The following is a 21,981-nucleotide window of genomic DNA, read 5'->3' as shown; positions in this document are numbered from 1 at the left end:
AAGTCTGGTTTTTATATATCAATACAAGTCAGAGTAACCTTTCAACAAATATTTGTTGAGTACCTACTATTTGCCAACTGCTGTGAACAAATCAAAACTGCCCAAATGAATACATCAGTGTCACAGACCATTGGCAGAGAGACATACCCAATATATGAGCTTTGACTCCGAAGACCTCTTTTCTACCCCTTAGCTGGTAGTGGGGCTGGATGCTGGCAAATCTTGGATTTGAAGCCTGTCTCAGTAAAGCAATTCATTACCCATTTATCTCTTAGATATCCACAGGGTGAAGGGATAGGAACAGGGGAGAGACATTCAAACCTTCTATCTGGCAGCCCCTGCCTGGCTCAGAACTCCAAAACAGATCACACAACCCCTTTGCGAATGTTTATGGGAGCCATTTGTATCTGTGTATCCAGGAGAGAACTCTTCAGAAAATTAAGCTCCTAAAATAATAAAACAGTTGGCCCAAAATGATGAAGAATAGTAGCTCTCAAGCCATGTCAGCCCCAGCTAAGGTCAGTAAACTGAGTCCATGCCTGAAACATCATATTTTGCCGTCCAATACCTGCTGCGAGTTTTTTTATTTGTAAAATCCCAGTTTTGCCTGAACTTGATTAGATTATCTTAAAAACAAAAAAAAAAGGCAGAGAGAGTCTCAAAATAGACAGTCATTAACTGTAAACACAATTAGACTTTGGAGATTTAATCTCTACATTAACCAAGAAGTGAGTCTGGTGAGTTTCCTGCAGTGTGTTTCTGGATCCTCCTTTTTCTACTCACCAAAAGAATGTAAACTTCAAATAGATTTGCATAACAGCAAGAACTCCAAGCACGTCACACAAGCACACACACATGCAAGCATGCATGCCCACATGCTGTAGGATTCCTTTTGTTGTTTGTGTTAATGTTATCACGTTCAGAAACACTGAGGACCAGTCTACGATGTAAGTACTGGGGGGACATATGACAAGAAGCGTCCCTGTCTTGAGGGGCCCACAGGTTAGTTGGAGAGAGAGTGAATAAAACACCTCTGGCTTTCTATGAGAACTGCCATGATGGCATAGGTATCAGAGGGTTGTGATAGAGAAAGGTACCTAGGTACCTTGCCAGCCCAGGAAAGGGACTCGAGAAAAGCTTCCTGAAAGAAGAGATGCCTAAAGCAGAGTCTTTAGAAACAAATAAACAGCATTCCAAGCCATAGGGCTTCCCAGGTGGCACAGTGTTAAAGAATCTGTCTGTCAATGCAGGAACCACAGGTTTGATCCCTGCATTGGGAAGATCCCCTGAAGGAGGAAATGCCAACCCACTCCAGTGTTCTTACCTGAAAAATCCCATGGACAGAGGAGCCTAGCAGGCTACAGTCCATAGTATCCCAAAGAGTTGGACACGACTGAGCACACATTCCAAGTCATGGGAAGGGTAAAGTATAAGGATGCAGGCAGTGCGATTAAAAGCTGGGAGATCAATTAAGAGGCGATAACTGACATCCAGGCAGGAAAGGTTGGATCTGATTGTTCAAAGGTAGACTCAAAAGGACTTGGCAGTTCACTGGATATGAGGGAGAGGAGGACCTCTAAGGTGACTGAAAAACCTAGGGAGTGAGGAAATCACCAACAGAAAATACAAGCAAAATAGCGGATTCCTAGGAAGGAAGATGATATAAGGAAGTTTGGGGCACATTGAGTTTAACCATGAGAGGGACTTCCCAGTGGTGATAATTCAGAAGCCCATTGGCTGAGAAGACCTGGACCAGAGTTCCGAATGTGGGAATCATCAGTAGTCGGGCAGTGGTCCATTGGGTCCCTTGGGAGAATGTGAGGAAGAGGGAGTGAGGAAGGGACCCTGGGGAGTGGTGGCACATATAGGGCACATTGAACATATGGGGTCCTTGAACATCGAAGGGGATTTCAAGGAAGGGAATGAGGAATACCAGATGCCACTAAGAGAGCCAGGCACATGGAAGTGAAAAGTGGCCGAGGACAGGTTCAGTGGTGAAATGCTGACAAATGGCAGACGCAGAGTTAAGAAATGACCAAAGGAGCCCTGAGGACGCAGGGGCACCACACAGACTGACCTTTCCAGAGGTTTGGCCATAAAGAGAGAGCAAGTGACAGCAGTGCCCGTAGGATAGCTGGAGTCGAGAGAAAGGCTGCCACGTTGAAGGACTTAAGCATGGTGATAGGCTGAGGGGAAAGGGAAGGATTAAAGATGACGGATTAGGCAAAGTCCCTGAAAAGGCAAGAAATTGGGATTGAAGGACAGAATTTCATTAAGTACACTGGAAATTTTCCAAAATGTTTAGGAAGGGACACTATTTCCAGTGATAAGGTGACCCCATTAGGAGAGATGACAGAACCAATTCACAACCTGGACAGATCTGAGCCTTACTGGTGACTCCAAAGGTCATTCTTACAGGAAATTATTTTTAAAAGCCTTAATGAGGAAATCAGGCTGTTTCATTTCATTATATGATGAGTTTGGCCACAGCTTGAGATTATGTAAATATTCTTATTAATTACAGGAACTAGTCCTATGATTATGCCTGTAAATATACTACAGTTAAATTATGTTAATCATCTTTATTATGTGGTCCGTTCACAAAATATTTACTAAAGATGCTTTATAAATTACTTTATTACAATACTAGTTTGATTTCCATTCATGTCAATGGAACCTTATAATTGGTTTTACATGATACTTTGCAAAAATTAGAATAACTTGAGGGTTGTATCTCAAAAGTAGATTTACAATAAATAAGTAAACTCTATGTTCTTATGCAGGACAAGACTTTTATTTTTAATATTTTGCTTTTAAGAATAAAAATCAGGCCAGATGGTATTAGATGAATAAGCTGCCCCAGAAGGACAGTTTGTGGAATGCAAGTGGACCTTACTTTTGCCCAAGCTGCAAAGTAGTGTCTGGTATTTTTGAACTTTATTATCTGAGTTTCCATGCCCTCAGGAGAAGGCCCCCACTGTTACAGCATGAATCTTAAGTCCTTGTTTCTTGTCTCTCTGGCTCCAGGCTGTGAACCCTACAAGGGCACCAGATGGATCTTATTATCAAAAATTGCCTGATTCATAGCACAGGCTTGGTTAATATTTGCAGAGAGGAAGATTGGTTGTGACCTGTACTGACTTGGAAAAAAAGCTCAGACTTCCCTGGGGAGCTGATATAGGGAGAGCTTCACTATAATTCAGTGAGTGCATGAGATGTGCCAAGCTTGACTCTAAGACACTTGTGGAGGCATAGGGAAATACACAGATGGCTGAGAGGAGGTCCCCGCCCCCGAGAAGCCTGCCCTCTGGCGGGGAAAGCAGAGAGGCTGGCAGCAAGCTGAAATAAGGGCTGTGATGAGTACAAAATGCCCTGAGAGCAGTGGGTAGATTTCCACTTGGGAAGGAGCGCGTGGGTATCAGTAGAGAGACTTCGGGTCTGGCCTTCAGTTCAGTTCAGTTGCTCAGTCGTGTCTAACTCTTTGTGGCCCCGTGGACTACAGCGTGCCAGGCTTCCCTGTCCTTCACTATCTCGCATAGTTTGCTCAAACTCATGTCCATTGAGTGGGTGATGCCTTCCATTAGGCCTCGACAAATGAGGAGCATCTTCATACAAGGAGAGCCAGAGCTCAGCTTGCCTACTGTACTCTCTGCGGTGCTCACTGCGCTCCCTCTTGCACCTGCCTCCTGTTCCTTGCAGTGCCCACCTTGGGGACCTGATCGGGGGGAGGTGGGACAGAAGGGAGGCAACTGGGTGCCCCTCTGTATTTCACTTCTGCAACATGAACTTGGTCCACCCTATTTTCTCCTCTTTACTTCAGACAGTTCCTGGGGCTCTATATATGGACCCTTAGCCCTACTGGGGCGCTGGGCTTGAGTGGACCTGAAAGGATTTACTTTGGCCTATTAGCCAATAGGAAGCTTGTGAGAACTTGATCAGCTTGCCTGGAAACCACAAACACAAGGATCGATTGAGCCCCACTGGGGCTCAATACGGCAGTGAACAAAACTGATGAAAATTCCCACCCTCACAGAGCTTGACTGCTAATGGGAAGCAGCAGATAATCAATAGCAATAGTGATACAGTGACTGAGGTGGTGGAAAATGCTTCAGAGAAAATGCGCTGAGGGTGGCAAGTGCTGGAGAGAAAAGCTGCACCTTTAAATAGGCTGCTCAGAGCAGCTTCAATGAGAAGGTGACATCTGTAAACAAGTATCAGTACTTGATGGTGAAGGACAGGGAGGCCTGGCGTGCTGCAGTCCACGGGGTCACAAAGAGTCGGACACAACTGAGCGACTGAACAGCGATGAACAACAAATCAGCACTTGAGGGAGTTGAGAGAGTGGAGCCCATGGATCTCTGGGAGAAGAACATTCCAGGTAGAGGGACCAGCAAAGGCCATGGCCCTGAGGTGGAGAGAGCACAGTGTTTTCCAGAACAGCAAGAAGGCCAGCGTGGCTGGTGCAGAGTAAGCTCGGAGAGGGGGAGGGGACAAGGCAGGAGGGTCGAGGTGAGCTTCACTGGACAGAATTTTCCAGGTCATTGGCAAGACTTTGGTTTTCATTTTTCCCTAAGGGTCCCCTGCAGGATTTTGCATAGAGGAGTGAGTGGCGTCACCTGACCGCTAATGATCCTGGGATAAGACCAGCCCAGGGGACCGGGAAGACGTGGTGGAAGAGAGACTGGCCGGGAGGCCAGAGGATTGTTGCTCAGCCCCGGGAGGCAGGGAGCGAGAAGTGGTCAGGTTCTGAAATACGCTGAAAGCAGAGACTCCAGATTTGCTGACAGATAGCTTGTGAGGTAGGAGAGAAAGAGAGGAACCCACAATGACCCCAAGGGTCAGCGTTTGCTCTTTGCCACATCGCTTTCATAGTGCTTCTCAGAGTCACGATGACCTGGCTGCCTGACCTGAGTCTCTGATTCCAGAACAACGAAAAAAAAAAGGATAAACAGGAGGAAAGTTCAGGTGCCCTGTTGCTTCTTAAGCTGCCAGCCAAGCCATAAACTTCAAAGACAGAGACAGGAAAGGCAGAACTGAAAACACAAAAAATAATTTCAAACACACTGAGTTTTCCCTCCTGTTTCATTTTTCCTTTTCTTCTCCCAAACCAAGGTCTGTTTTGATGAGGTGTGTGTGGCCACTCCCTTTACATCTATAAATCTCTTTGGTCCTGTCTCTTCCGTGTTGCTGGGGCTCAGAATGCTCTGTGGCAGCCAGGAGCTAATCTCATCTCCAGCCCAAAGCATTCCTGTCAGGGCGCTGCTGATGACTTGGTGGGAAGGATGTGAAGGAATTTCCAGGGGCTGTTTTCATTAATCAACGGCAGAACAAAAGTAAAGTGCTTTACCTTGGAGGAAACAGAACCTCCAAAGGTGATTTTGCGACACAGCCTGGAGCTCCTGCATTATGGCAGAGAGATCGGTTGAGGATTTTGATGCCTGGTTGTTTTTCCAAAATTTGTTCTTCTTCATAATAAGCCCTTCTGCTTTGATCTTTTCCTCCCACGCGTCCCTACCACCCCCTCAACACACACTCCCCTGAGAACACTCAGCTGGTTTTCTTTTGCAAATTTCAGACCAAGCTAAACTATATTAAAACTGTGTACTAGGTTTTGACGTAGGTGCCTCACGATTTGAGCCGAGTTTGCTATTTCTAAGATTTTAAGTATACAAATATCTGTCACTATATAAAAATATACTTTAAAGGTTCACACGCAACAGCGTATATTTTTTTAAAGTCTCCTTAAAACATGTTGAAAGTCACTCCTTCACTCACCTTGAAAAGTTGCTCAAAAATGTCTCCTTTATCCCTAGGCACACAGTTACAGCTGTTTTTCTTAGATCTGTCCATGTCAACCCCTATGCCAACGTGGAATCCATGCCTAAAATAGTCAATGAAAGTGGTGCCTTTACGGCCAAGGTCTCTTGCACCAGAGGCTGCTAAGCCTCCATTCTATTTTAAATATCAAGCTTTTCATCTTCAGTAATTTATGGGGTGAAAATCCTGCATTCACTTCCATAATAGTAACAACCCTTTCTGAGTAATTGACTGTATGTCAGGGCCATCTAAATACCTGATGTGTCTTAAACCAGTAAGTCTTCCAGCAACTGTGTGAGCTGGGTGTTCTGTTCATTATTGCTATTTTAGAATTCTGAGCCTGAGACACAGAGGAGGCAAAGCCCTGGTGCTTCAGGAAACTCTTTGGAGCCACCCCAAATCCACTGTGCAATACCGACAGCCCTTCCGGCACTCTGTCCTCACAGGTGATGGGAGAAAGCTAATCACTGTCTTTCCATTTGAAGATCACAAAGGTATCAGAGTTTAAAACACAGAGGGCCAGCTCCCTCACCTTGACCTTCTCAATTTCAAGGAGATATAAAGTGATCCTTCTAATCAGTTTTGGAACTGACTTTGGAGGAATCACAGAAAACTAAACACCAATCCAGTGAGGCCCCGCGGGATGCTTACACTGTCAGGTCAGATACCGCTAATTGAGAGATGAGAAGATGCCAAGGCTTCTTCTAACGCAGCACAGGGCCGTGTAACCCTTGCCCCTGGGCTGTTTGTTGGGTTTTCTTTTTCCTCTTGTTTACAGAGTTCTCCCAATGCCAGGTGCTGTGGGCAGCCCTTTATAGGTATTTTCTCACTTAAGCCCTGCATTTAACTCAGGAGTCAGTGGTTAGCATCCCTATTTAACAAGTGGAAAAACTGCAACTCAGAAATATTCAGGGATTTATCAACTCTCACCTAGCAGAGCCAGGGAGAGAGCTGGGGCTTAAACCAGGCCTTGCTGCCTCAAAACACATCCACGTGCATGCTGAGTTGCCTGGTCATGTCTGACTCTTACGACCCCTGGGCTCCTCTGTCCGTGGGATTCTCCAGGCAAGAATACTGGAGCAGGTTTGCCATTTCCTCCTCCAGGGGATCTTCCCAACCCAGGGATCAAACCTGAGTCTCTTTACGTCTCCTGCTTTGCCAGGAGCCACTTTACCACTGAGCACCTGGGAATGAATCCCAGATCATATCCCTTTAACCACGATATTGTGCTGTTCCCAAAACACACACACACACACGCACACACATACTGCAGGGTGATCTCTCAGCTTGTGGCTTCAGGCTGAACAGGTCCTGAAGGAGCCAGTCCTCCTGACCCGCACACCCAGAGGGCCCCTTTGAGAATCACATTCTGTGCTCCGTCTTGTCCTGCCAGCCTCATCGTCACAGCTTCTCTCAGAAGGTGCCCCGTGGTGATCCCAGGGGCGTCCTGGGGCTGGAATGAGGGTGCCCTCCTGGCGAGTCTGCTCCAGCACCCTCAAGGAATTCCCCTGTGTGCTAAGTTCTGAAGGTGGGCCTTCCACTGCTGCTTTTCTAGAAACCAGTCTCTGAAAAGGGAAAATCCTTTTAGGCCTTGGAGCCGCTGTTGTCAGCACCCTCACAGCAGAATGGCAGCCAGCTCCTGCAAACTGGGACAGAAGTTCTATTAAAGAAGTAGAAGTGGTGGGTGGACGAGAGCTGCTCCCCAGGCAGCCTCTGCCCCAGGGCTGAACCCCAAGAGGAAACAGGTCAGGTCAGTCTGTCCCACTTTTCCATAACACAGAAAACCTGAGGTGCTGTGGCAGTGGGAAGAGGGATGCACACAGCCTACAAAACCCTCGCTGGTCTCTGAAAATATTTTGAGAAATCCCAGTTCTCCTCCGCTCCTCTCGCACTCCTCCTTTAGAGACTTTGGGGAAACCAGCCCTCGAGTGACAGTGGCCAGCCCTTTTCTGAAAGATGTTTCCTGGCAGAGGGAGCGGCCACAGTCCTCCATGCTGTGGGGGCCCTTTTGTTCTCCTCTGTCTCTGGCATTCATCTGAGCTCCGAAAAGATCCTTGGAACCATACACAACATGTGATTAACTATCAGCGATTTTCTCCGCCACGATTCATGACTTTGGGGCTTGACTTGGATTGGTTTATTTCAGGTTTTATTTCCCCAAGCTTGCTTCCTCTTCTGAATGCTCGCTCATTTTATTATTATCTTATATATAATTTTTAAATAGCCATGGTTGATCATACAGCTGCAGATTGCTCTAAGTTCAAAGACTAACCCTGAGTCCACAGAGTGGCTTTATTAGTAGAAGCATCATCTTCTATAACATTTCAGAACCTCCCTTTTCCTCTTCTTGGCTTTTCAGCAGGTGATTTAAGGACTTCTTAGAGTCGTCTTACACACGTAGTACCCCTCCTTAGGCTTCAGGCTGCCAAATGCTGAGAATCACTCTCCGTTATCCAGCCACCTAGTCCCCAAATAAGACAGGAAAGTGTCTTCCAACCATGCTGCCTGAGCATGCTCCCTGCCTTCCTCCTCATTATTGAATTATTTCTTTTTCTCTCCTTTTTCTTTCCGTTCTTATTCCCGTTTGTCTCCTCCTTCTCCTAGTCCCCAGACTTCTTTCCTTCCCCTCTTTCTTCCCCAGATTTTCCTTGGCAATTAAATAGAAATAGCTAAATGCAGAATACCCTCCAGCATGGTAAATACCCTCCAGCTGACCTTCACTGTCCCTCAAGGGGCACATCATGTCCATCACTTCGTCCTTCTTTCTCATTCCTTATGCAACCCAGGCCACATACTGACCTACTTTTTTTCTGTGTAATGTTCTTCCTGTTTCCTTGAAGAATGTGTCCAGCAGGGCACATTCATTACCTAGACTAAGGGACCGACATCCTAGAGGCTGCCTTGTGAAAGCAGGCATCTAGATTTAAGGCTAACGGAGCCTTTGAGCAGAAGGAGCTTCTCCGGCGTCACCTTCACCATTGAAGTCAGCTGGTCCATCTCTAGCTTACTGCTTCTGTCGTTCCCAGCCAACCGCACAAGTCAGCTCTATGACCACTCCCCTGGATTTGCGTCCACGGTGGGGGGGGGGGGGGCGGGATGCCAACCTGCCATGTCCCATCCTAGGAGGATGGACTCTCCAGGAGAAACTAGTTTGAGGCTAATTTGGTTTGGTTGTGATCTGTTCTAGAAAAGTAGAATAAGCTCCCATGCTAATATCCTGCTAGAGAACCGAGCCAACCACAAATGCCTGGTGGGAAAATTGTAGGAGTTACAGTATTTTCAGGGACTCATCTAAATGTAGGCAATAATTAATTAGTTTAAAATGAAGCTCCTTTGTACCTTGAATAATCCCAGGAGGAAGGGATGGGGGAGGGGGCAGTGGGAATTAAGGATTAAAAAAGAAAGAAAAATGTGCTATGTTTCACTAATCTCTACACTTTTGCATGTTTTGGTTTTTTTTTCTGTGCTTGTTGCATGCATTTACCCATTAATTATGTCAGTAATGGAGAAGAAATGAAGCATTAATTTTGTGGTACAGCTGTTTAAAACGATTACTTTGAAAATGGTATTTTTTCCAGAACCTTTCCCTAAGCGTCTCATCACCCACAGACATTACTTTTCGTGCCCTGAATCCCCAAATGCAATCAGTTGCCTCCTTGATGCTTTCATTGCAGCTGACTCAGCTAATTTGACTGCAGTGTATGCGCCCGACTCCTTTAGAAACCACAGTGTTAATTAATATACATGTTTGAAAACGAGAGTCAAATCAAAGGACCCCTGGGCTTGGCTTTCCACGGTCAAAAGCCAATCCTGGGATGAGCATCTAATTTCAGAGAAATGGCCATGCCTCCAGAGTGGTTCTGTGTCTAGACCTGTTTCGGGGTCACAGCAATGGAGGGAGTTTTGGTGAGGATTGGTGTTTTGTTTTTTTGTAAGCAATTGGGAGGGAGGAAAGAGGTCCAAGGGAAACCTTTTGTCTGTGACCCAGCAGCTTGAGATTGTCAAGGACAGAACTGGGCTGAGGGACCCACAAGGTAAGAAAGGACTCTTCATGCAGGGCCTAGGGCCTCTCGGTTAGGCAGAAAGGAGTGGTCACCACTGGACGACACCCTAGCTAAGAAAGCTAGGCGCCTGCTTTGCCAGAGCCTCACCATTTGCCAGGAGCCTCTCTCCTTCTCGTCCTTCTCACCCCGTCTCCTTTCCATTACTTTCTCTTGCTTCAGGGAGGTTCAGAGAAAAGGCTTCAATTCTCCACAAGATTGCCAAGAAGAAGTGTCAGGTGGATGAGAACGAGAGGCAGAACGGGGCTGCCAATCACGTGGGTGAGTACGGGGAGATGTCCATACCCTGCTGTTCATTCCTGGAGTGCATGAAGCAGCGGGCAGAGAAGCAGGACCCAGTGTGGGCACCCCAACTCAGTGCAGACACAGAACCCCGTCGCTCAGCCCTTTCTCGGACATCCGAAAGAGTCCCACTTCCCCTGGTGGGTCCAGGGCATGAACAGACCCAATATGTCACCTACTCCCGGGGGAACTTTAAAAAGAGTGAAATGATTCTATGAGGAGCCATCTAAAATAAATAAATAATAATGTTAAATAAGTAAAAAATTTTAAAATAAATTTATACCACCTCCTAACCATACATCTCCACTGGAGTAGAAAATCACTCCATTTGGGAGCTTGCACAAAAAGGGGACACACAGACCTGTCATTTAACACTTGACAAAAGGTGAGAGTACCCTTTCTGAAGTTCTTGCTTGGTAACCAGATTTTATACCTGTGACATCTCCTGCATCACCCCCACCAAATTACTAGATGTTCACTTGGTTGCTCCTGAACTGAGTTCCCAGGTCCCTGCAAGATGGCCCTGACTCTCCCCTCTTAAGAATTCAGCCACTAGCTAGCCCCAGTCCCTTTTGGTTGACTTTTTCTGAGTTCCTTTGTGACCAGATCGTGACATTTACTGGTCTTATTTTAACTTGGAACATAATGTTCCTTCTCTCCAGTCTGTGACTCTAATGTAGCTCTCAAATTCTAAATTCAGACTAAATTTACCCTAATCTGGATCTATGCAATACACGATGCCCAAGAAACTAAAATTATCTGCAGACAAAATTTAACAGTGTTGCACTCAAAATATATGACATTCCTTGGAAGAGCTTATGTCTCCTCTGTTCTCCTGACTTCTAGCTTCAGGAAAAATATTTGGCCAAGAAACAGTCAAGATTCTATTGGGTACGGGGGCGGGGGGGAAAAGAAACTAAAATGTTAGCTCTCACTCCTGGGAAGTCGCTTCTTCTCATATGTTCATGTCTGTTCTTACACATCTTAACTTCACTTTGGGACCCAGAACCCCATTTTGTTTGGTCATTAAAGGCTGTTCCTAAAGTTGTATCAACTCAGCTAACAGACACACAAACACAAATTTAGTATTTCCTAAGGTACTGAGTATTTTTTAGTTTAAACAACTGAACCAAGCATATTAGGAAAAAACAGACAATCACACACAGCAGAACATCATTATGAAAACATGATCACTACTAAGATAAAAGAAGTTGGAGTTTCAGTGACTTTCCTAATTCAAATGTATTTATGCCTCTGTATTCCACAACTGAAATGCAAAAATAAACATAGCATTCCCTGTGACTTCCAAAATTTGGCTCCTTCAAATTCAACCATTTTTATATAACTCTCAAATTATTTCCCAGTAATTTTATCAGTGATAGAAATGTTCAGTTTTTCTGAAGTTGCTAGAAACACTCTAATGCTTTCTGAGCAGCCTGAAGCTGCCCACATCTGAAACTGATGAGCTTTCTGGCTCTCCTGGTGACCCTGACGCTTAACCACACACAGCCGGACTCCTAGACTTGACAAGTCCCAAGCCTTAACCCAGCTCAGCCAGAGGGCAACCCTTTATATTTCCCTCTCCCTGAAATTATGGCAAAAAAACCTCCGTGGTGCCCGATCACTGATCACCTGCAGGTGTTCCCCTGAGCCCTGGGAAAAAATCTTCTAGTGCAAGTCAGGTGCTGTAAAGTGGATCCGAACAGTTTATGTTGCTTCTTTGCTCACTCTGTTCCAGGCACTGTGCTGACAGCATTGTTTATTTTCTTATGCAACCTCTACAGGTGTGCCCTGTGATCATATTGTTATTAGTCAGAGCAGCGGTGGTGGTTCTATTGTCATCATCACCCCAATTTTTTCTTAACTTTTGCTTCTGTATTGGGGTATAGCCGATTAACAAACAGTTGTGACAGTTTCAGGTAAATAGCAAAAGGATTCAGCCATACATATACGTGTATCCATTCTTCCCCAAACTCCCCTCCCATCCAGGCTTTGCATAACATTGAGCAGAGCTCCACAGTCTATACAGAAGGTCCTTGTTGGTTATCCATTTTAAATATAGCAGTGTGGACATGCCCATCCCAAACTCCCTAACTATCCCTTTTCCCCATCCTTCCCCCAGCCACCATAATTTCATTCTCTAAATCTGCATCATCCCAGTTTTACAGATAAGGAAGCTGAATATCAGAGAGGCTAAGTCACATACTAAGGACCCCGCAGCTTAAGCAGTAGCATCAGAGTATGAACCCAGACCTGCCTGTGGTACCCAGTGGCCAGAGCCCCAGTACTCAGCCATTACCTGAGAGTCACTAGTCAAGTGTTGCTTCTCAGGCAGGAATGACACAGATTTTTACCTCAATTACTTGTTCATTCCCTGCCTTTGCCTGGTCTTCTATAGGATGCCAAGTAGTATTCTCCAGGCATTTCGAGAAGGCCAGGTTCCCAGGTTTGCCCTACCCACAACACCAATGCCCTGGTAGAACTTTCCACCCACGGAGCCTGAGGGAATCAGAACTAGAAGTATTGGGCCTTGGAGGTTACCCAGTTGATTCCCCTCATCGCATAGGTAAGGTTCTGCAGAAATGAGGGGCCTTGCCTAAGATCACCACCTGATTCTGTTGGAGCACAGCCTAAGACTCAAGTCTCCTTGCAGCCCAAGCTAATAAATGTCCTTTCTGGAATGTAATTACAGTAGAAAAGATCCTGCCATAAGAAAATCTCTGCAGGATGTGGTCATGGGTATAGACAGTAGTGTGGAGACTGGGTATGGTTTTGGTTTTAAAACGTCCATGCTCATGTTCTTAAATGGCAAGTTGGTAAGTTTGCCCAGTCTAGAGAAGGCATACCCCTAGAGTTGATAGGGTACTCAAGGTCAGACATAGGCCAGCGGGGATGCCAGGGAGCTATTGAAGAGAGGAGGAGGGCTGAGTACACTGAAAGGCAAGGGGGCAAAAACATCCTAGACATTTGGCACAACCCAGCCCTGGGTCTTATCACCCCTTGGATGCCACTACCTTCTCCCTTGGCCCAACATGTTAGGATGTTCCTCTCAATATGGCTCTTACCCCCCAGTGACTCCATTTGCTTGCTTTCTCTGTGTCTAAATTTTGTCACAGAAAAAATCGAGCTCCCAAACAGCACCAGCACAGAAGTGGAGATGACACCCTCCAGTGATGCTTCGGAACCAGTACAAAATGGAAATCTCTCCCACAGCATCGAAGCTGCAGACGCCCAGGTACAGCGGTTTTTCATTGCTCTCCAGGATGTTGTGTGAGTCAATATTTTAGCATAACAGCACAGACCTGCATTCTCCTCGGAGGCCCTAGCTCCCAGCTCAGAGGACCCCTGAGTCATCCGTCCCTGTGTGCACTTCCCAGTACCAGCCAGGGCACCGCATGCATAAGACTCTTCATTCATCATATAAGTGTGCATATTCTCCAAGCCAGGCTTCCCAGGTGGCACTCGTAGTAAAGAACCCACCTGTAATGCGAGTTCCAGCCCTGGCTCAGGAAGATCCCCTGGAAGGTGGCCCAGTAACCCACTCCAGTATTCTTGCCTGGAGAACCCCATGGACAGAGGAGCCTGATGGGCTATGGTCCGTAGGGTCGCACAGAGTCAGACATAACTGAAGTGACTTAGCACGCACACACGCATTCTCCAAGCCACTGTTTCTCAGAGTGAGACTAGAGGAGTCATGCATCAAATCTCCTGGGGATAAAAATGCAGATCCCTGATCCATATCCCAGATCCAATGGGAAATAGAATCACTGAGAAGCAGCACCCAGGAATTGGCACTTTTTTCTTCTGAACTTTTTATTTTGTATTGTACACACATCCAAGGAATCATCATCTTAACTCCCGTCCCTGGGGATTTTTAATAGATGATAAAGTTTGATCACTGCTGCAGTCTAATCCTCTCTGTGTCTTTAGGGCCATGATTAAGTAACAGAGAAACCACAGCTGTCATTCTTTGGTTAACCCCCTTTGGCCTTTTTTGTCCCCGCAGTTGAAATTAGTCAGTACTGTGGTCCAGTCCACCACTCAGTGCTGCAACCATTAGATAGCTGCTTGATCTAATGGCTACAATACTTAACATTTATACACACTGTGTGTGCCGTGGCTTCAGCGCCAGGCGCTTTGTCTATGCTATCACTTTAAACCTCCCAGCTGAAGGTATAAACATTTAGTATCTCTGTTTTATAAGTGAGGAGGCTAAAGCTTAAGATGAAGCAGTTATTCAGGATTACTTGGTTTGTAGCGATTAGAGCTGAGATTTGATCTTGGGCATGTGTGCTAAGTCGCTTCTTAGAGCTGATCCTGAGTGTCTGACTCTGCGACGCTATGGACTGTAGCCCGCCAGGCTCCTCTGTCCTTGGGGATTGTCCAGGCAAGAATACTGGGTCTGTTGCCTTAGGACTGTCTAAATACAGAATCTGTACTGTTTCTACTGCCTCAGGACCACAGTTGCTCAAAAAAGTCAGCAGAAAAAAAAAAGTAGGTGGTGCTTGTTAGATTTCTGGATCTCACCCTCATCAAGGGAATCAGAATTTCTAAGGCACAGAGTCCCAAATTTACATTTTAACTAGTTACCCTTGAGTCGGTGTTGCTCAAACTTTAATGTGTTTAGGAATTTCCTGGAGGATTCTGTTAAAATTCGGGGTCTGGTTTGTCAGGTCCAGAGTGGGGTACCCAGTCTGCAGCAATCCTGAGCTCCCAGGTGATTCTGACATGGCTGGTCTAAGAACCACACTTTTTGAGTAGCATGGCCCTAAAGTTTGTGACCTACTTCTCTAGGCAGAATTTTCCCGACGAGCTGATAATGAAGCCAGACTACAGCAAATCCATTCCAACCCTCCCTTCTCCTTTACATTGGGATGCTCTCTGCAACAGAGGAAGTCTGTGCTTCTTAGAAGACATTTGCTCATTGTTGCCTGTTGCCTTTATTCCCTGAAGAAACATGCAAAGAACATTTCTTCATTTAAAGGAAAGGATAAAGATGTCAAGCACCTTTTTGTACGTGTGTTGGCCATTTGTATGTTGTTGCCTTCAGAAGAATATCTACTCAGATCCTTCATTTTTCAATCGGGTTATTCATTGTCTGCTATTGAGTTGTCAGAGTTCCTCATATATCTTGGTTATTAACTCCTTATCAGATATATGATTTGTAGATATTTTCTCCCACTCCATAGGTTGCCTTTTCATTTGTCTGTTGTTTCCTTTGCCGTGTTTTTCATGAGGTATACCTATCTTCACCTTGTACACCTTAAATAGATGGAATTTTTATTTGTCAGTTATACCTCAGTAAAGCTGCAGGGGGCAGGGGAGAATGACTAAAGGAAAATAGAGACACGGCAGCTCCTTCTGCCCTTGTCTCCTCTGCCTCCTAGGCTCTCGCCCTCCTGCCCAGAGCCCCACAGTCCCTTCGCATTAGCTCAAGGGTGAGCTGGCAGAGCACCTTATGTCTGCAGCATGTGGCAGAAGGAGGCAGGCCCCAAGAACATCTGGCTGTCCTTGGGGACTCACAGTCACAGGTGTGCAGAGGGCACCCTCATCACCATGCCTGTCCATCTGGCTGGCAGAGGGACAGCTATACCCCCCACACAGAAGCAGCTTGCTGCAGGGGGTTAACAGAGCCCCAGCGAACCCCTCTCTGAGCAGAGCTGTGTCCCCGGGTCTCACTCAAGGTAACAGGACAGATTTGTGCACCATGCTGATACACTGAGAGCTCAAGGGCACACAGGCCTTCAGAGAGCCACCCCACCAGCTGCCCGCAGGACAGCCTGGCAGTGATTTTCAGAGCCAACACGAGAGAGTTAACAAAACTTCTTCTAGTTTCCTCATCTGCAAAGTACAGATAATCACAGTACCTGCCTCATTCAGGATATTAGGAGAGTTACATGAGATAATATTCATAAAGCACTTAGCACAGAGCTAAATGCTATTATTTATTACTGCCCATTTTGTTGTTCTTTAGTTGCTAAGTCATGTCCAGCTCTTTTGCGACCCCATGGACTGTAGCCCACCAGGCTCCTTTGTTCATGGGATTCTCCAAGCAAGAATACTGAATTGGGTTGCCATTCCCTTTTCCAGGGGATCTTCCCAACCCAGGGATGGAACCTGTGTCTTCTGCATTGGTGGGTGGATTCTTTACCACTGAGCCCCTAGGGAACCCTATGTGCCCATACCTACTATATAAGTAGCATCCAAGATGTCCCTTCCCTATAGGTAAAATGTTCATTGTAGCTAAAATGAAAATTATATATAGAAAGAATATATGCATATATAATGTTTGAGTATATCCAGGGTATGATAAGCAAATAAATAAACATCTGTAGTAGGTAAATAATTATGACCCAGTATGTCACATAAAGAGTCTACCTGCAATGCAGGAGACCCAGGTTCAATCCCTGAGTCAGGACGATCCCCTGGAGAAGGAAATGGCAACCCATTCCAGTATTCTTGTCTGGAGAATCCCATGGACAGAAGAGCTCCAGTGGGCTCCAGTCCATGGGGTCACACAGGGTCTGACACAACTGGGTGGCCTTCATACATATGTCAGGAAAGTGTATACACAGTGTTCTGGGAGCCTTCCAGAGGAAGACCCAGGCGAGGAAAAGTGCAAAACCTTAAAAGAAGGGGTAATATTTGAGCTGGGCATTGATGCGTGAGTAGGAGTTTGTTGCTCAAAAAAGGAGGCGATGACAACATGTTCCCTTAAGAGGGAAATTCATGTTAGTGATTGGTGAAAAGGCCAGAGAAACTAAAGACTGAAACGTGAGGTGAGGAGGGAGGAGAAATCTAATTGGAAAAGTGTGTTGGGCTGAAATTCTTCCACTGTTGAATCAGAAACTTTACAGTGCTCATCCAGTATGTGTTAGGCGATGTGCTGGACCTTGGAAATTCCAGCAGAATTTTGGGACCATTCTAGCAGAGCAGAGAGACTGCAAATGGAAACCAAGACATAATTATGGACAGCAATGGGGCCACGAAGAAAATAAAGCCTTGTGACTCAATGGAGGGCGAGTAGAGGGGCCCCTTTAGGTTGGGAGGTGAGGGAAAGCTTCACTAAGGAAGTGGTATTTGAACAGAGGCTGAACTTTTAAGAACAAGCCAGCCGGAACATCTGTGGTGGTCCAGTGGTTAAGACTTTGCCTTCCAATGCAGAAAAGGGTACGAGTTCAATCTCTGGTCTGGGAGCTAAGATCCCACGTGCCTTGCAGTGAAAAAAGAAAACATGAAGCAGAGGCAATATTGCAACAAATTCAATAAAGACTTTAAAAACAGTCCACATCCAAATAAAAATAAAAATCTTGGGAAAAAAGAACAAGCCAGGCCAAGGGAACAGCACCCACAGAGGCAGAAATGAGCTTGACTTGTTTGAGGAACAGAGAAGTCAGTGTGGCTGGAGAGTGGGGAGCAGAGGGAGGGGAGATGGCGGCAGTGAGCTCCCAGCAGGGCTGGCCTGCCTTGAGGACCATGATACGCAAGTTGACTTCCTTCCAGGGCAACAACAAGCTGCCATAGGTTCCCAGGTGTGAGTTGCGCCTGTGAAAGATCCAAGAGGCTACACTGAGGTGTAGAGATCGGATGTGCAGCAAGAACGTGGATGACAGTGGTGGGGCAGTGAGGTGGCTGCAGGAGTTGGGAAGAGCTGATGAGGCCTGGACCAGAGCAGTGGATGGCGAGGGAGGAGACCCACGGGCATCAGGAAGGGCGTTGTGGCTCTGCCTGAGAAGTACGGCCATCCCCCTGCTGGAAGCAGGGAGCTGCCATGGAGTGGCAGCATCAGCTCTGTGAGACAGGAAGAGAGCTCTTTCTGAATGGCAACGAAGGGGGCAGAGTGAGGGAGGGTAGGCTACAGGGTGGCAAGGTAAGAGCCCGTTTGGTACAAAGATTAGCAAACCGTGCTGTGCTTAGTCACTCAGTGATGTCCGACTCTTTGCAACCCCATGGACTGTAGCCTGCCAGGCTCCTCTGTCCATGGGGATTCTCCAGGCAAGAATACTGGAGAGGGTTGCCATGCCTTCCTCCAGGGAATCTTCCCAACCCAGGGATCAAACCCAGGTCTCCTGCATTACAGGCGAATTTTTTACCATCTGAGCCACCAGGAAAGTCCTAGCAAGCTGTGATCTGTGGCCAGATCTGGCCTGCAGCCTGTTTTTGAACGACCCCTGAGATAAGAATGTTTTTATCTTCTTGAAGCTTTAGATAAAAGCAGCAGCAGCATATGTGACAGAGACCATAAGGCCCATAAAGCCTAAAATATTTACTATCTGGCCCTTTTCAGGAAAAGCTTGCCCACCCCTCTTTTCAACCATCTGTAGTCTTTACCCAAAAAAAGAAAAAGAGAAAGAAAAAAATAACAAGGAAGCTCTTCATGCACTTATATGGAATGATCTTCAATATATGCTGTTAAGTGGAAAAGGCAACATGCCAGACTCATCCAGTGTACTCTTAGTAAGAGGGGGAAAAAGAAGGAAATAACATAGTAATGTGGAAGCATTCGCTTTGGATTCTGTTGGAGAAACTGGCTGATTGCTACCGAATAACGGTCTGCGGTAAGGAACTGGGGTGGAAGGGAGACTTCTGCATGCATTTTTCAGTATGTAGCCTTCTGTAGCTTTCGTATTTTGAACCAGTTAACTGTTTTATCTATTCCCAAAACATGCAACAACTAAAACCAGTAATGGTTTAAATTAAAACAGGAACAGTGTGCATTAGTCCCTTAAGAGAAAAGTCTCTGAAGATAGACCACATGAGTTCAAATCCAAGATTTGCCACTCCCCAGCTGTGTGACTTTGGACAAGTTACTTAACCTCTCTGTTCTCATCTTTCTTCTCTCTGAAACAGGGATACTATCCTATTTCACAGCATCCTTGTGAGACTAGAATGCTCATAGAACAGTTCTTGGCAAACAATAAGCACTGCACAATTATTTGTCATTATTAGCAGTACTTGTAAAACTTTCTTTAAAATGTCTGTTAAGTAGCCCAGATGACAAGGCCTCAGACCAACTATGAGTTGTAGCGTGGCTGACAGTGACTGGATGTGAGAGCTGTTTCTGAGGAAGCACTGAGACCATTTGTTAATAAATCAGTCATAGAGAGTGAACCAGAAAAAGCAGTTATGGGTGATGCTGAAGTTTCCAGGCTGGAATGACTGAGTAGCAGGGTAAATTAGAGCTGTGATTCTCGACTCAGAAAAATAGGTGTGAAATCAGGACACTTGGGCCACCTAAAGCACAGTTTCACAGAAAGAATTCAGTGCCTTTTTACTGTTGAGTTTTCTTTCTTTCCCAGTTGTATTTTTATCAAGCTCCAGGAGGAATGAGGTGTGCCTCCCGACTTTATTAATGGAAACGATGAGCCCACACACCACACACTTACCACTGATACTCTTCTGAGAGTTTAACCCATCTCATCTAATGAACCTGCTGTTTGCAGAACCGTATTTACAAGTGAACTAATTTTACATTGATGCCTCATCTCTGAGAACTTCCTTATGTCCAGACTTTACACTGCCAATGAAGAGCACTCTAAAAGAGCACTCTGTGAGCACTTCGTCTCCCTTTGCAGGAGATTTTTTGCTTCATTTGTAAATTTTGTGGAGCCAAGAAAAAATTTGACTTCTCAAATGGCTTAGTGCTAATTATCTTCTCCCAAGGCCTGCTGATAGAATGCTGTTGATTCTAACACAACTGAGTTGAGCTGTCACTGAGAATTTACCGACCTTCCAAATTTTCAATGTTGAGAGTTTATCCACGTTTGAAAGACAATTCTAAAATATATTCTCTCCCACCCAGAACCCAGCATTTTCTTACATTTTAATTTTGCCAAGATGACATCACCAACTCAATGGACATGAGTTTGAGCAAATTCTGGGAAATAGGGAAGGACAGGGAAGACTGGCATGCTGCAGCCCACGGGGTCACAAAGAGCTGGACACGACTTAGCAACTGAACAACAACAATAGCAACAGACAACAGCCAGGTGATGGCACATGGCCGGCGTGCTCAGGGAAGCTGCCTGCCTTTCTGCATCATGGTCCTCCAGGCATAACACATCCAGACTCCTTATATACCTGCTCGCAGTGGGAAGGGAGAAAGAGGAAGGCCTTGCAAATTTCTTAGATTCTGAAATCTGAAAATCTAACTCTTCCCTCATGTATTATGCTTTTTATATGTTGCAGCTTTTATTTCATTTTGCTTCTAAGACTTCTCTCTGTCCTTAGGGAAATCTAAATTGTCTTTGCTTTGGTTAAGAGTTGCCTAGTTGCAGCAGCGGGCAAACAGACTTATTTAAGATTATCACATCCCTAGGAAAAGAGAATACACATACACACACACACACACTCACACACACACACTCACACACACACACACACTTGCATAGATAGATAACTAGATAGATATTTCGATAGATAATGAATAAAATGCCCATTTTTTCTTTTTTTCTCACTTTACAACTTAAATATCTTACTATATTAAACCCTTCCTTTCTACCTCTGGAATTTCAGCTCTAACTTATTTCTTCCCAGCCTAGCATTGGTCTTCACCTAAACTCAATCTGGTTTTTTAAGATCTGCTCTTATAGTGCTGATTTAAATGTTTGCGTGACTAAGTAAAGGGTGAGTAGAGAAAGATGACGGACATGATCGTAATCTTAGATTTCTCTTAAGAAAACTAAAATGCACTTTTGTTGTCATTTAAAGTTATAGCTGTGATTTTAAAGCTCCATAGAAAGACTGCATAATGAACGTTGGTCCATAAATTAGCTCTGATAAGGACTCCCAAGATTATCCAAGCAGATGGTATCCAGAGTCCACATGATGTGTTTCTTCCGAAAGTATTACCTTTAGTTAGAAAATGTTTACTCTCTTCGCAGTGATAAGATTTCGGGGGGTTTGTTTGTTTGTTTGGTCATGCCGAGTGGCATGTGGGACCTTAGTCCCTCAACCAGGGATGATGGAACCTGTACCCCCCACACTGGGAGCTCAGAGTCTTACCCACTGGGCCACCAGGGAAGTCCCAGCAATGTTTACCAGAGAGTTTTCATACCTCAAACCTTCCTGTTATTCAAAGAGCAAGTGTCTCTTCTAAATGATTGTGGTGTAATGGCCAGGTCAACCATTTTGAAAGTTTAAAAACAGCTAAGGACCAAATTTCCCACTATTAATGAGATTATTCAATCTCTTGAAACATTGATGAAACATAAGAGCATTCTGGCTCTCAGGAAAAGGAAGTTTTGGTGGAAGGTGAGGACGGGGCAGTGCTGGGGAGCGAGGACAAGACCTAAGTATGAAGGGAAAATAGTCAAAGATTCTTCATCAGACTGGAGTTTTCAAGGTCCAAGCCATGTTAGATCTATGATTGCCTTAGAAAAAAAAAAACGTATTAGTATCCGAGAAAAACTAGTACACACTATACAGGGGAAGAGCAAAAATTAGTGTTTTATCTACCAGGCCATAGTACATGGGTTCCATTTCCAAGGAGATAACGCTTTTTTTCTCTCAATCTATACATTTATTTGTTAAGGAAAAGTTCAGATCCATTTTCAATATCAGATGACCTGTACAATATTTACCAACTGCCTAAGATCCACACAGAGGCCTTTTGAACACAGTTAAAATGAAATAGATAGATCTGACTCTTGAGTTTCTGCCTAAATTTGAGTATTGACAGAGAATAATAACTTCACTTAGAATCTTACTGTTAATAACACCATTTGTCACTGTGCTTTCTGAAGGAGTTTAAAGAAAGTCTATTAATTATTCACATAAGATACATTAAGGTCTGAATATTAATAAAAAGAAAAAAACTCCA

At 45.2% G+C, this 21,981-nt stretch overlaps 1 protein-coding gene across 1 annotated transcript in view; it reads left to right on the top strand.

Moving 5' to 3' along the window:
• SLC24A2 (solute carrier family 24 member 2) overlaps positions 1 to 21,981 on the top strand; it is a 275,605-nt gene that overhangs the window by 223,030 nt on the left and 30,594 nt on the right. Inside the window, exons 6-7 of the mRNA XM_069576650.2 lie at positions 10,041 to 10,139; positions 13,277 to 13,395. Coding sequence (XP_069432751.1) covers positions 10,041 to 10,139; positions 13,277 to 13,395 — 218 coding nt within the window. The remainder of the gene's footprint in view (positions 1 to 10,040; positions 10,140 to 13,276; positions 13,396 to 21,981) is intronic.

This window comes from Ovis canadensis, chromosome 2, assembly GCF_042477335.2.
Source record: "Ovis canadensis isolate MfBH-ARS-UI-01 breed Bighorn chromosome 2, ARS-UI_OviCan_v2, whole genome shotgun sequence".
NCBI classification, from domain to species: Eukaryota; Metazoa; Chordata; class Mammalia; order Artiodactyla; family Bovidae; genus Ovis; species Ovis canadensis.
This window is presented reverse-complemented; position numbering and strand designations above follow the sequence as displayed.